General features: G+C 43.1%; 1 protein-coding gene across 4 annotated transcripts in view; it reads right to left on the bottom strand.

Annotated features, from left to right (window-relative positions):
• The window catches only part of L3MBTL2 (L3MBTL histone methyl-lysine binding protein 2), a 517,603-nt gene that overhangs the window by 312,614 nt on the left and 189,527 nt on the right, over nucleotides 1–15,462 (bottom strand). For all 4 annotated transcript variants that reach the window (XM_044301290.1, XM_044301288.1, XM_044301291.1 and 1 more), the window contains exon 9: nucleotides 13,163–13,394. In XM_044301290.1, coding sequence (XP_044157225.1) covers nucleotides 13,163–13,394 — 232 coding nt within the window. The remainder of the gene's footprint in view (nucleotides 1–13,162; nucleotides 13,395–15,462) is intronic.

Here is a 15,462-nt window from a genome sequence, read left to right as displayed (position 1 = left end):
CCTTATATTATTGCGACGAGAGCGGTTTTCGAGGTCGTCGGTTTTAGCGTAGAGCGCCGCTATATCCTTTGACGCAGCCCGGCTCTCTCTCTGTAGGGTAACAGCCCCATCTTCCAGATCCGAGACCCTCCTCTCCACTTCTGAGGTGCGTTCAGCCACCTTATGCAGGTCATGACGGATAATAGACATGTCCTCTTTTAGACTTCCAATATTAATATTCATATTCTGGAGGGTGGCGTTACAGCTAGCAATAGCTGCCATCACATCTTTCAAGGTGGGCTCAGGGGCATTGATTACTGGCAGACACTTTCCAGTGCTGCACAGGCTAGCACTCGCCCCCTCCTCATGCTGAACTGGGGACTGCAGATCATCTTTACAGGGGCCATCTTGCTCCCCTGAGCCTTCCTCCACTTGTGACAGGGTGCCCTTTCCTTCTCCCCATACATGGCTGGGGAACTGGTGTGACTTGTGAGCGAACGCGCCAGCCGCGCTGCCGCTCCCTGACTCACCGCCGCCCCCAGGTCAGGCCACTCTTCCTCCTCAGCGCCATCTTGGGATCGTGCCTCTCTGTCCTGCCGGCTCGGCGTTTTGCCTCTCTTTGCAGGCATGATGATATTTGAATACCGGACCGCTTACTGGCTATGTCCCCCGCTCCTCTGGGTGTGTTAGAGGTATATCGCCACCGTTGTGGGTATGTTAGACAGGATTCTTGCCGGAGCTAGTGCGGCGTGCGTCCTACTCCATGCGCCGCTAGGCTCCGCCCCCCCGGAGGTGGTATTTTTAAAACAGATAAATGGTAAGATGGAACAAAAACTGGTTAATCAAGAGGATAGATCAAGAAGATCCAACATAAGATGTGTAGGGATCTCAGAGCGAGCAGAGGGGGATAACTGTACTGAATTTATGGAAACATAAGGGAAAATAGTAAAGAGGGTACTCTCTCCCCCTTATTCTCTATTGAAAGAGCACATAGGGTCCCCACAAAAAATAGGGTCCCAGGGGATTATCCTAGACCGATACTGGTGAAATGTTTATTAACCAAGGACCGCGATGGAATACTATCTGATGCTAGAATCTCAGAAAAATATCAGATACAGGGTGTAAAGATTAAACTTACGCAGAATATATCTAAATATTTAAAATAAAAAACCTGCTTCCACATTCTTGAGTAACTTTCTAAATGTTATGCTTACTTATATTTATGCTGGTTTATCAAACAGCATTTAGCAGTTTTTTTGTTTGCTTTTTTACACCACAATTTTTTTAATTAAAAATTTAAACTCTGCAGCCAAATGATTAGTAGGATTTTGTAAGAAATGATCAGCATGTCTACACATGAGATATCTGACATGATGCGTCACTTTATGTGATCCCTTTGATGGTGTAGTGCACACAAAAACAGCTACTGCTTCTCTTGGGAAGGTAGTACAGGGATTCCCTGTACAGAGAAGGTTCAGACCTATGACTCAGGTTATATAAGGTGCATCTTCTCTGCCAGGCTCTGTATACAGATCACTGATAACAGTGAAACAACTGTCTGTTACCATTAGATCAGTATATCAGTGATTTGTATATTCTATAACAGAGTGCTGGAGGGAGAAAAAATGGCCTGGAACGATATTATAATGTGCATATAGCCCATTAGTGTAATGCGACATGCAAATAAATCAATAACCATGAGACATACATGTATACTTCATGTGTGTGAAGTATATTGAGAAAGCTCGGTAGCTGTGCCCACTGTAAACATATAGGTGCTGTGTGTGTTAGACAGTTCATACCTGCCCAAAACTGGGATTGGAGATGTTTAACCTCTCCGATGTGGCGCTCAGTAGTGTCGCATGGGCACATGAAGTGTGAGACACAAGCTCAGGAGCAGAGCCTACTCTATAGACACAAAAAGTGCACGGGTCTAGCTTGGAGCCTTGACCAAATAATCCCAAAATATATGAAGTAAATGGACTGATCCTTTATTGGGGATCAAAGGGAATAAAACTTAACATTTAATGGTAATAGGGTTAGAATAAATGGCACAAAAAAGTATACAAAAATTAGACAAGCCCGGATGGGCCAAAAACAATTGCACGACAATGCACCAGTGTAAAGAATGGAACGTTCTCACCCGGATGGTTGATGGACGGACAGGTCTGTATGGACGGAGCCTGGTTGGTGATGCCTCAGGGGAGAAGTCCGGTTCTTGGAGGGTGGTGGTCACTGGAGGTCGTGCATTAAGGATGGTACCGAAATATGCTAGATGGTAGGCAAGGTTGGGAAAATTAGTCCCTAGTGTGTCCCTAATAAAAGGGGGAGGGGGGCTAGTAGACCCTACCTACCTATACGGAGTACTTGCTCCGCAAGGAGCGACCCCGTCCGGATACCTAACCCTGGTACGGGCCAGTGTCCCTAATATGCCCTATAGGTGTCCCGACGTGTCACATTTCAGTTAGAAAAACTCATCAGGGGACGTAAAAAATACAGGGTGACAGGCAAAGTGGCGCCTGAAAAAATGAGCAATACTAGTAGCCAGACGGGCTAGAAGAGCTGGCTACAAGTATAAGAGCTAAGTCATTAAGCCAAAACAATGGCTAATAGACACTAAAGAATGGTCCAGTGGGGCCTATTCAAGCTCAGGGTACGGTGGCCAGGCCAGTGGGACCAGACAACAAAAAAATCCTAACAGCAGGACCGCAAGTGCTGGCAAGCCAGTGGGCTGTCTGGGCACATAGAAGGAGCACTTTAAAGCGTAGTGCGGTCGCTGTGGGGCCCAAGTCAAGGGGTATAAAGTCAGGGGCTGTCGGCACTGCTTACCTAGAAAGCGCCGTTTATAAAAGGAAGAGCGCAGCGCGCTCATGACCAAGGCACGCCCCCCATTGTCACGTGGAGACCGGGAAGGCTAGGTCAAGTGAACAGGTATCCTGCGTGCCGTGGAATGCAGCATCAGATGGCGCGTGCACTCCAAATGCCGCCAAAGGGGCCGCACAGATGGAGTTGCGTGCAGCGCCGGAGGCGGAGACAAATGGAACGCAGACGTCAGCCGCCGCTGCTGGGAAGGCACGCAGGAGGGTAGGAGGGACGGGAGTGTGAGAGCCTGGGGGCGGGCTGGCTGCCTAGCAACGAGACGCCGCATTGGGTTTATACGGGGAACAAGTTGCTGCAAAAAGAGACCAGCGTGTCAGCAGTCTCAGTGATAAAGCAAAGTTAATGCTGGATACATCAGAGCTTCTTAGGGAAGGAAAACATAACCAAATGAGCCCAGCTGCAATGACAAAGGGCCAGTAGTGAGGCCAGAAGGCACAGGGGACAAAAAGTATGATGACTAGATGCAATCAATATTTTATTATATTATATTAAATCCAGAAGTAATGGAAGAAAGGGACAAATAAAGTGATCAGACGGTCACAGAAAACAGCTGAAGTTAAGCTGTTCGTTAAGCCCCAAGGGTGTCATGGATTTAAGATAATAGATCCAGCGGAGTTCCCGCTGAAGGATCACCCGATCCCAATCACCCCCACGGCACAGACAGGGAATCTCATCCGCCTGATTAGCACTTTTGATCGTGCAGCACCTGAAGTTCGTAACATCTTATGCAAAAATTAGGGACACCGGCCCGTACCAGGGTTAGGTATCCGGACGGGGTCGCTCCTTGCGGAACAAGTACTCCGTATAGGTAGGTAGGGTCTACTAGCCCCCCTCCCCCTTTTATTAGGGACACACTAGGGACTAATTTTCCCGACCTTGCCTACCATCTAGCATATTTCGGTACCATCCTTAATGCACGCCCTCCAGTGACCACCACCCTCCAAGAACCGGACTTCTCCCCTGAGGCATCACCAACCAGGCTCCGTCCATACAGACCTGTCCGTCCATCAACCATCCGGGTGAGAACGTTCCATTCTTTACACTGGTGCATTGTCGAGCAATTGTTTTTGGCCCATCCGGGCTTGTCTAATTTTTGTATCCTTTTTTGTGCCATTTATTCTAACCCTATTATCATTAAATGTTAAGTTTTATTCCCTATGATCCCCAATAAGGGATCAGTCCATTTACTCTATAGACACCAAGTGCCAGCTGTTTCATCCAGCTGACACCCACTTTCGACATCTGAGGGGTTAAGCATCCTAGATAGTATTTATCTACAATCGTGGATGTTTAATATCTCAGATTCTGCAGTCAACAGCGACCCTTGCATTTCAGCAGTTAGACAAAGAGAGGGGTTAACATTAACTCTGTCTTCCATTTATGCCTCTCCTCCTGTGACACAATCGTGGTGAGTCAAGAGGTTCTCATGGAAAGGAAAAGAAAATAACACAATATCACAAAAAAGTGCACCCTGTACGTGTAGGCACATACTAAGGCCCTATTCACTTCAATGGGTGTTCTTTTACAACTCTAAAGGCTCCTGTGCACTGCTCAGTTGAGCAGACGATTGTCAGGAAGGAAGTGCTCCTTCCCAGCAATCGCCTGCTCGTCTTTGAAGGAGACCAGTGCATTTACATGCAGCAATCCCCTCCACAGTATGGGGAGGAGAGATCACTAATGCCAATACTGAATTATTAGTCCCCATACTGAATCATTTTTTGCCAGCAGCAGAGTGATGTTTAAACACCACAATATGCTACCTCCAACGATGATTTAGATGACCACATAAAAGATTCAATTACCTGATGAACAAGCGTTTCACCGCCACCATTATATTAACAGATTATTAATAACGAGTGTTCCTACAAAGGCTTGTTAGTGATGACCGCCCGTAGCTCGAGCAGTTTAACAGGGGCCTCAAGCATGAGCTTAGATTGTCTAGTGGGAGTTACTGCACCCAATAATTGACTCACCACCAGACCTTAAAAGCAGGTGTTCTCTATGGTGTGGGGAGGTCATTTATCACGCTCGTCTGAGTGTGGTTAGACTGGCCTATTGGATTAGTCTGTCACTATTTTGCATAGTATTTATAAGGAGTTGCACAGAAGCTGATAAATTAGGCGATGGATCTTTTTATTTATCAGGTCTCAGGTGGATCGTGTGCAATTAGACTATTCATTGGTCGGCTCATGAACTAGGTGCAAAAGTGCAGCGAAACAGTCGCATATTAGAAATAAAATGCTGCATATTAGATTTATAAAGTTGCATATTAGATAAAAAGTTGGATATTATATTTAAACAGTACTAGCCACATACATACTTGCATATTTGTGAAAAGGTGCCCATCTACACGCCAATGCGACAATACAAAAGCAGATGAACAGAACTACACCACTGCTAGAGTGGAGTAAAAATTAGATTTAGTTTTTTGCAGCTAATTTATGCAAGAAAAATGTGTACCTACAGTGTATGTAAATAGGGTAAAAAAAAAAATGGTCAACAATTTTCAGTCTTAGACAAATTCTGGTGGTGTTTTTTTTTCCGAGGAGGAAATGCCTGCAATATAGGTGCACTTTTATTAGTAAATGCGCCCAAAAAAAAAAAAAAATAGAGAGTCCAAAACAGGAAAACAAACTAAAAAAGGCCCATAACAGTATAATAAATGACACCCAGAGTCTTTCCCAGCTGACTGAAAGCCATCACAAGTACATCTTCTTTACACAAAAGATGGGGTTTATCTGCTCATATGATCCTTTTCAGAAGAAGAGGGAAACACACTGCCTCGTGATATCTGCTTAAGAGATATCATATGGATGTAACTTATGCACCATTCGATTTGTGGAACTTCTTTTTGCAACTGTGTCGGTGTAAAGTCTGTCTGTCAAATCTTTCACTTAACAGCCTATTTTATCCACGGCCATGTCACTGCTGCATTGTGTGACAGAATTGTGCATACATATGGGACATAGCAAGATAAAGCCTACTGTAGACTTGGTGGTACAAGAATTTACTTCTCAAGCCCAGTGTTAAAGCGAATACACCCCATCAGGAGTTTTTCAGCCTAGGATAGGTCATCAACAGCTGATCAGCAGGAGTTCAACACACCATGTATTTTATTGTGTAGAGGACAGACATTTTAATGCAGGGAGGAGAGAAGCAGCCATTGCCGCTTTCAGAGTTGCCAGTGTGTACGAATAGTGGAGTTATGTCTACTAGGCAGAGGCTGTCAGAGGATCTACAGAGTCATGTCACACACAGGGCCAGACCTTAGGTTACAAGGCACCCTCTGGCGAGAAGTCTTTTGGCAGAACCAAACATGGAACATAAATACAGCACCACAACCAAGCTCCTTACATAAATACAGCACCACAACCAAGCTCCTTACATAAATACAGCACCACAACCAAGCTCCTTACATAAATACAGCACCACAACCAAACTCCTTACATAAATACAGCACCAGAACCAATAAAGTGTATATATACAGTACCAGCTCAAAAACAACTCAATACAGATTATCATTTACATATTCAAGTTAGCCCTTGACTTATAAATACGTGAAACTACAGGTCCCAGAATGGCCTGACCAGGTGTAAAGGTAAGCTGGGAGTGGTAATGTGGGGGTGTTTTTGAATGGAGGTTTTTTTTATGCTTGCTTTTTTTAACTAGTACATTTTATTCATACTGCTCTACAGAGAAAGTCACATTACAGCAGGGTACATACTTTTCAGCAACTTCCTGGTGTGCTACATACAGTGAATAATTGGGTATGTGTTCTTGTCCTAATCTATTACTCTCTATACACTATAATAGGCTGCTTAAATTATGTATTATATTCATGTATATAGTGCTACTATATTCCACAGAGCTTTACAGACATTAGCATCACACTGTCCCCCATCAGTATGTCTTTGGAGTGTAGGAGGAAACCGGAGTACCCGGAGGAAACCCACGCAAACACGGGGAAAACATAAAATCTCCATGCAGATGTTGTCCATGGTCAGATTCGAACCCAGGACCCCAGCAACAGGCAACAGTGCTAAACACTGAGCCACTGTGCTGCCCATATAAATGAACATCTCAACATAGGAATCCAATAGATACGTTGTGCAATGAAGACCAAATAAATTGGTTGTCGATTACAAACTGGAAAAGACAAACAAATATATATCTAGGTACAACAAATGCACATCATTTAAGTTCATATACTGAAGAAGCTGTAGGAAGTCCAGCAGTGGGCACCATAGATGCCAAAACTTCTGTGGACAGTTCTATTCAAAATGTGACAGCTCTTCCAACCTGCGTACATTTGCAACGTTATGTATACACTGAGAGATGGACGTTGGAGATTCACATGCCTACTTCAACGGAATCAGTGTAGTTGTAGTTTGCAAAATATGCACGTAAAGAAGAAGGAAGAGGACTAGACCTTGAGGCGGGAGGTTTAAAAAAATAAGGTGAGGTGAGTGGGTCAAAGATGGGTTACAGATCTGCCAAAGGGTCTTTTGTACTCCCATCCGGTAAGGTTGTATTTTAGGACATTGCAACCATATGTAAAGGTATAAGTCTACATAAAATTGGCAGTATTAAGGATGGATGGCTTAATTGTATGCAACCAGTTTATAGCAGATCTCCAGAGATGGCATGCACCTTGAAACACCATGTTAGTGTTTAGTACTCTGGTCACTTCCATATCATAGGGATATGCTTAATTCAGATTCACAGGCTCTTGAAAATTAGAGTAGAGGAGCAGAAGATGACATTGAGAGTCTTTTTTCTACAATTTACCTATTAATTGAGGTATGTTTGTAAAATATCCTCAACCTATGGAAGGTCCCTCAGAGGGTTACTATCCTTTAGTAGTACATACAAATTTCAATTTGGCAAATCTGAAAAAATGCTTGGCGAAGAAAGGCAAGCTATGATATATCTTATTATGTGGGGTGGAAACTCTCCAGTAGCAAAGACTGGGTACACACATTAAAGAAATGTTCCTCCAAACGAAGAAATGGGGGTGGGGATTAAGAGCAAGAAACTGGGCCATGAAGGTTGGGAACCACATTGAGTACTGTGTATAGTCCTGGGCTCCTGTGAACAAGGTAGACATAGCAGAGCTGGAAAGGGTTCAGAGAAGGGCAACTAGAATGGGTGGACTACAGTACCCAGAAAGATGATCAAAATTAGGGTTATTCACTTTAGAAAAAAAAAGACGACTAAGGGGAGATCTAATAACTATGTATAAATATATAAGGGGTTAGTACAGAGATCTCTCCCATCATCTGTTTATCCCCAGGACTGTGACTGTGATGAGGGGACATCCTCTGCGTCTGGAGGAAAGAAGGTTTGTACACAAACATAGAAAAGGGTTCTTTACGGTAAGAGCAGTGAGACTATGGAACGCTCTGCCTGAGGAGGTGGTGATGGTGAGTACAATAAAGGAATTTAAGAGGGGCCTGGATGTATCTCTGGACTGTAATAATATTACAGGCTATAGCTTCTAGCGAGGGGTCGTTGATCCAGGGAGTTATTCTGATTGCCTGATTGGAGTTGGGAAGAATTTTTTTCCCCTAAACTGAGGAAAATTGGCTTGTAACTCACAGGTTGTTTTTTTTTTGCCTTCCACTAGATCAACTTGCAGGATAACAGGCCGAACTGGATGGACAGATGTCTTTTTTTCAGCCCTATAAACTATGTTATGTTACTATGTAACGCTGATTAAAGGTCAAGGAAACTGACAAATACCAATAAATGTAATATCATCCCACATAAAAAAAGATGCTGTTGTCAGAACTCCTGAGATATTTGGACCATGGAGTGTTTAGAATGCAAAAGCAGGTGGCCTAGGAAGGTGCCAGCTAAAGACTCCTTGCCAGGCACATACAGGTGAAACTTTTTCAAGATCTGGCAAATTAATCCCAGCAGCGAGTCAGGGCTGGTTAGATCTTAACAAATATTGACCCTAAACACATGCCATGGCATATTCATTACTTTTATTATTAACAAATGGTCCATAAGACCAAAAAAAAGCCCTATTGTTACATGTGCTATTAACTGTGCTTTAAAACGTAACTTTTATTATTTATACATTGTATGCTTCTACTGACTAAATAAAAGTATTTCAAATCATCAGCTGTGTCACTTTCTTTCTTTTGCATATCGATAACACTGTTGACTTCACAGTGTAATAAAGTAGCTACAGGGTCCTGGTGAGCTGCGTCAGATCCCTGCTGAACCTCCCTCTTAGTTTCTCCCTGTGCTACCTATAAGATGCATTCAATAGTATATTTCTAGTAACAGGTGAACTAACTGTCTAAAATAACTTCAAACGCCTTCAAACCTCCTTTGCTGGCTGAATTCATTTTTCCATCACATTATACACTGCTCTTTTGCATGGTTACGACCACTCTGAGAACCAGCAGCAGGGGCCTTGACTGCACACTATAGGAAAAAGCACTAGCCTTTTTGAGCTGCTATGTACCCGTAATGCAGGATTCAAGCACATACTGGGTGCTGCCAAAATGGGGAGAAAAAAGGTTAACACGTACTGAGGTCCATTTTTTCCTGTTACCCCTAGTGAAAAATTGGGGTCTAGTAGTCATTTTTCATTTTCACAGCTGTGTACTTTTAAATCCTTCTGTGAAACACCTGTTTGGTCAAAGGTGCCCTTTCCACCCTTTAAAATGTTTGTACAGGGGTGCATTTTCCAAAATGGGGTCACTTTTTGGGGGTTTCCACTCTAGGGTTGCACTAGACACCTGTTTCAATTTGGGCCTAAAGTGTTTTTTTCTTTTTAAAGCCAAGTGTTTCCTAATTCTATGAAACAACTTTGGAGTCAAAGTGCTCACTACACGCCTTGAAAGATTCGTTGAGGGGTGTAGTTTTCGAAATGTAATCACTTTTGGGTCACTTTATGGGGGTTTCCACTCTAGGGGTGCAACAAACAACCTTCAATTGCGTGTGAATTGTTCCAGTGAAATCTGCCCTCCAGAAGTCATTTGGCCCTCCTTTCCTTCTGAGGCTACTTTCACACCTGCGGTTAAGTGCGGATCCGTCTGGTATCTGCACAGACGGATCCGCACCTATAAATGCAAACGATGGTATCCATTCAGTACGGATCCGTCTGCATAACTTAGCAAAAAAAAAGTCTAAGTCAAACGGATCCGTCCTGACTTTACATTAAAAGTCAATAGGAGACGGATCCGTTGACAGTTGCACCATATTATGTCAATGTAAACGGATCCGTCCATATTGACTTACATTGTAAGTCAGGACAGATCCGTTTGGCTCCGTACCGCAAGGCGGACACCAAAACGCTGTACGCCTCCAGAGCGGAATGGAGCGGGAACAGAGCCAAAGTGATGCATTCTGAATGGATCCGCATCCATTCAGAATGCATTGGGGCTAAACTGATCCGTTTGGGGCCGCTTGTAAGAGCCTTAAATTGGATCTCACAGGCAGACCCAGAAACGGCAGAGTGAAAGTAGCCTGACTCCTGTTGTGTGCTCATACAACAGTTTATGACCACATATGAGGTGTTTCTGTGAACTGTAGAATCAGAGTAAGGCCTCATGCACACGACCGTTGTGTGCATCCGTGGCCGTTGTGCCGTTTTCCTTTTTTTTTCCGCGGACCCATTGACTCTCAATGGGGAGGGGGGGCCACCAATGTTATTATTACTATAGAGGGAGGGAGGGGGGCGGGGGGGCGCACACTGCCACCAATGTTAATAATGCAATAGAGGTAGGGGGGGGGGGGGGGCGCGGGAGGCCGCACACTGCCACCAATGTTAATAATGCAATAGAGGGAGGGAGGGGGGCCGGGGGAGGCCACACACTGGCCACCAATAATATTCAAACTGGGGAGGGGGGGTCTGCCCCCTGCTGCCTGGCAGCCCCTGATCTCTTACAGGGGGCTATGATACACACAATTAACCCCTTCAGGTGGGGCAGCACCCGCAGTCATGTACACAGTTTGTAGTATATTCTAACTAGAAGCGTCCCCATCACCATGGGAACGCCTCTGTGTTAGAATATACTGTCGGATATGAGTTTTCACGATGTAACTCATATCCGACAGTATATTCTAACATAGAGGCGTTCCCATGCTGATGGGGACGCTTCAAGTTAAAATATACCATCGGATTGGAGAAAACTCCGATCCGATGGTATAAAAGAGACTCCAGACTTTACATTGAAAGTCAATGGGGACGGATCCGTTTGCAATTGCACCATATTGTGTCAACGTCAAACGGATCCGTCCCCATTGACTTGCATTGTAATTCAGGACAGATCCGTTTGGCTCCGCACGGCCAGGCGGACACCAAAACGACTTTTTTTTCATGTCCGCGGATCCTCCAAAAATCAAGGAAGACCCACGGACGAAAAAACGGTCACGGATCACGGACCTACGGACCCCGTTTTTGCGGACCGTAAAAAAAAACGGTTGTGTGCATGAGGCCTAATAGATATTGAGCTGTGTTTGGCTGTTAACCCTTGCTGTGTTACATGAGAAAATGGATGAAAATGGAAATTCTGAAAAAAATGTCTATGATATAAACCCCCCAAAAATGACTTCATAACTTGATGGGTCTTTTAAGAAAAATTCTGGAAAATCTAAAAATTGCATCTAAATTTCAAAGCCATCTAACATCCTAAAAAAAAAAACACCATTTACAAAATTATGCCAACATAAAGTAGCCATATGGGGAATGTTGATAGATAACTATATTATGAGGAATTACTATCTGTCTTAAAAGTAGAGAATTTCATATTTCAAATATTGCGTTTAGTTTTTTTACAAATTTCAAATTTATTTTAAAAATAAAGGAATGAAATATTGACCCAAATATAACTTTAACATGAAGTACAATGTGTCATGAGAAAACTATCTCAGAATCGGTTAGATAAGCAAAAGCATTCCAAAGTTATTACCATAAAGTGACACGTCAGATTTGCAAAAATTCATGTTTGATATTTTTTTTAATATATTCTAACCCCTATAACATTTTAAATTTTTCCTTCAAATAAGTTGTAAGATAGCTTTTTTTTGTGGGACAAACTGAAGTTTTTATTTGTACCACTATGGGTACATTTAAGGTGTTATTTATTGTTTTGGGAGATGAAATGAATCAGTGTTTTTTTATTCAGCAATTAAGCAATTTTTTTAAATATTTTATATTACAGGATTTGTATTACTTTTATAACACAAACCATATTTTTAAACATTTGTATTTTGCTCAGACCCAAAGTGGAGAAATACGTAGCATCTACTCTCTTATTCTAGCCCACAATAGTGGTGTGCTTAATTTAGCGCAACCATAAAAGATGAGCCTCTAATTACCAATTTGTGTGTGTACTGTGCACCATAAATATTGACCCTATGGGAGCCTTTATGTTTTCAGTGTCAATGCTGTCATAAGGTTGGATGGGAGATGCCACTGAATAGATCTTACCTTTTAGGTATCCATAGTGTTCTAAGTTTAGTACATATGAGAAAAGATAAACCTGTCAATTTGAAAGGGCAACCAGCTGGTATGTACGGTATATAAATACAGAAAACAGTAAAGGAGTATATTTGCTAAGTTCCTCAGCTGTTGGCGTACATGGACACCATGAAATGGTGCCGAAAACAGATTTGCAGAAGTCAGTACTGACTCATTCCCCTCTCTCCACTGAAAATAGATGCATGTGTATGGTGGTGTCCTTTAAAAGATTATCTTTCAAGGAGTTTTCAGGGTTTTTTTTCCATATCCACTCCCCTTGATTACAGTAAAACCTTTTCACTGGTACTTATTAAACATTGCCTACTGGGCTAGTGCTGTCCACTTGGTCCAATTATATGTCCATGGGACTTCCAGGATCATGTGCCTTACATTGTTCACATGATTCTATCTTGGTTATAACCAACAGCACATGCGTGAGAATGAATCTCTTGTAACAGCGCTAAAATAGAATAACCCCTTTAAACATGGACGAAAGTTTGGCATTAATCTACTACAATCCAAGGAATATATCCAACTACCTTTGCTGGATCAGGAATAAAAATCTCTCTCTCTCTCTCTAAGAGGCAACTGATTCATTCACGTTACTCCTGTTATAGAAACATAGAATGTGTCGGCAGATAAGAACCATTTGGCCCATCTAGTCTGCCCAATATATCTGAATCCTATGAATAGTCCCTGGCCCTATCTTATATGAAGGATAGCCTTATGCCTATCCCATGCATGCTTAAACATTTATAGTGATATACCCCATGTACTGCAGATGTTATTACAACTGGGGTAGATTAAATGCAGACTACGTACCTAAGAACTTGATTTTGTGGCCAACCCTATGTGACCAACCAATAGGATGAATCAGAGGGCTATTCATATGACACCACATGCTGACATTACTGTTTCCACCCTCATAAAGAAGTCTCAGTCTTCCTCCAATCACGGTATCAACCACTGCAATCCGCATTTGAGATATGTGTAGTTTATCGACGGCCTCCAGTCGCATACCTTGCCTGAAAGGACACTTCATGTTCTCAGCCATCTATAGAAAAAAAGAGAATAGCAAAGTTATTTAATAACACACATACAGTACATACAATTCCATCAATGTTAAACCCTTAAGGACACAGCCAGATTTTATCTTAAAGGGGTTGTCCAGGTTCAGGGCTGAACCTGGACATCCCTCCATTTTCACCCCGGCAGCCCCCCTGACATGAGCATCGGAGCAGTTCATGCTCCGATGCTCTCCTTTGCGCAGGGCAAAGGCATTTTTCTGAGTTCCGGTGACATACCGGGCTCTCTATGGGGCTGACAGGCAGCCCGGTGACGTCACCGGCACTGATGGGCGGGATTTGGCTCTGCCCTAGCCAGTAAAACGGCTAGGGCAGAGCTAAAGCCCGCCCCTCAGAGCCGGTGACGTCACCGAACACACTGCTGGGCGGAAGTTACCGCCCGGCAGTGTGTTATTGAAAACACAAGAGCCTGTGCCCTGCGCGATCTAGCGCAGGGCACGGGAGCGCATCGGAGCATGAGATGCTCCGATGCCAGGCTCAGGAGGGCTGCCGGGGTGAAAATAAGGGTATGTCCGGGTTCAGCTCTGAACCCGGACAACCCCTTTAACCTGTTTGGGACACATGACATACAGGCCACATTTTAGAAACTACACCCTTCACATTATTCAACACTGATTTCACAAACTTTGATAACCCTTTGTGTTCCACTGGAAGGAAAGCGAAAATGGAGGCAACATTTAAAAATTTCCCTTTTTTTTTGCAGAATTTCAATTTTAATCCATTTGTTCCTGTAACAGCAAGCAAGCAGAAGGGGACACGAGAAAGGCGGTCATAGGGTGAATGTAAAAGAATGCTCACCTTATTTGGTTGTGCAAATAGGCACAACACTAACTAGCATATGGCCTGTAGAAATAGATGACTGTTAAATTACAGACCCCCATGTTGGGTGCCAACCAACACGAGGTCAGAGAGAACATGGTATACGTGAAGGATTACTGCTGAGCTGAAGCTCCATATTTGATTTGCATCATCATCTCAGGGAGCATAAACACAACCAGTTCTGGGGTAGGATGAAAATTATTTAATGATCTCTGTTCAAAACATGGTGTTTAGCAATTGACACTCCTTTCTCAAGTCTTAAAGACTTGAGAAAGGAGTGTTGTGTCCATCCGTGAGCTCTGTTTGAAGGACACTAAGATAATTTGGTGGTTTACACAGCATTGGCTGATAATTGCTGAGGCTCTGATGTTAAATAAAAAATAAAAAAAAATAAAGGGTACATGGATAAGTAACCCCATTTTGGAAACTACAATCCCTCAATAAATTTTTCAGGGGGTGTAGTGAGAACAGGCATTTGCTAGAATTTAGAATCACTTGACTGAAAATGAAAAATTACATGTTTTACGATAAAATGCTGCTTTAGCCCCAAATTTTTCATCCTGCGGAACTCTAGTAGAAGAAATCGCCAAGTGTTCCCACTTTTGAAAATACACTGTCAGAACTATTGGAGGAAAAGGAATGCATATTGTGAAGGCCTATATAGATCAAATTACAGATTCATATATGAGCGTTATGGTAACCAGTGATGGCCAGTTCGCAGTGTTCGGCCACAAACACATGCGGGCTGCCATCTTAACTCCGGCGATGCACAGGAAAGCCCTTCCCAGTGCCGCAAGCCGGTCTGAAACAAATGCGGTCACCGGGAGCAGGCAGTTGCGAGAACAGCCCGATGAAGGCCCTCGGCGGCTGTTCTCGGAACTGCCTGCTTCCGGTGACCGCATTTGTTTCAGACCGGATGGTAGTTTGCTATAGGCTTATGCCAGTTAATTACTTCTTTAAGTAATCATTCCCTGATTGGTGTATATATTGGTTTTTGGCTCAAGAATGTGTAGATAAGAAGTTTAAGTATTTGGGAAGAGTTTCTTTAAAATGCGTATATTGTTTAAGTAGACTGGATGTCTCACAGTAGTAAGCCTAAATGTCATTTTTATCTATATTTATAACATGGTCCTAGATTTAGCTCAAAGGTTATCTTAAAAAAAAAGAAAAATAGAAGAGTTGATTTGTAATTACACCAACTCTTACATAGAATACTAG

The sequence above is a fragment of the Bufo gargarizans genome, chromosome 7 (genome assembly GCF_014858855.1).
Source record: "Bufo gargarizans isolate SCDJY-AF-19 chromosome 7, ASM1485885v1, whole genome shotgun sequence".
NCBI classification, from domain to species: domain Eukaryota; kingdom Metazoa; phylum Chordata; class Amphibia; order Anura; family Bufonidae; genus Bufo; species Bufo gargarizans.
Note: the sequence above shows the minus strand (reverse complement) of the source record. Positions and strands in the feature narration are given on the sequence as shown.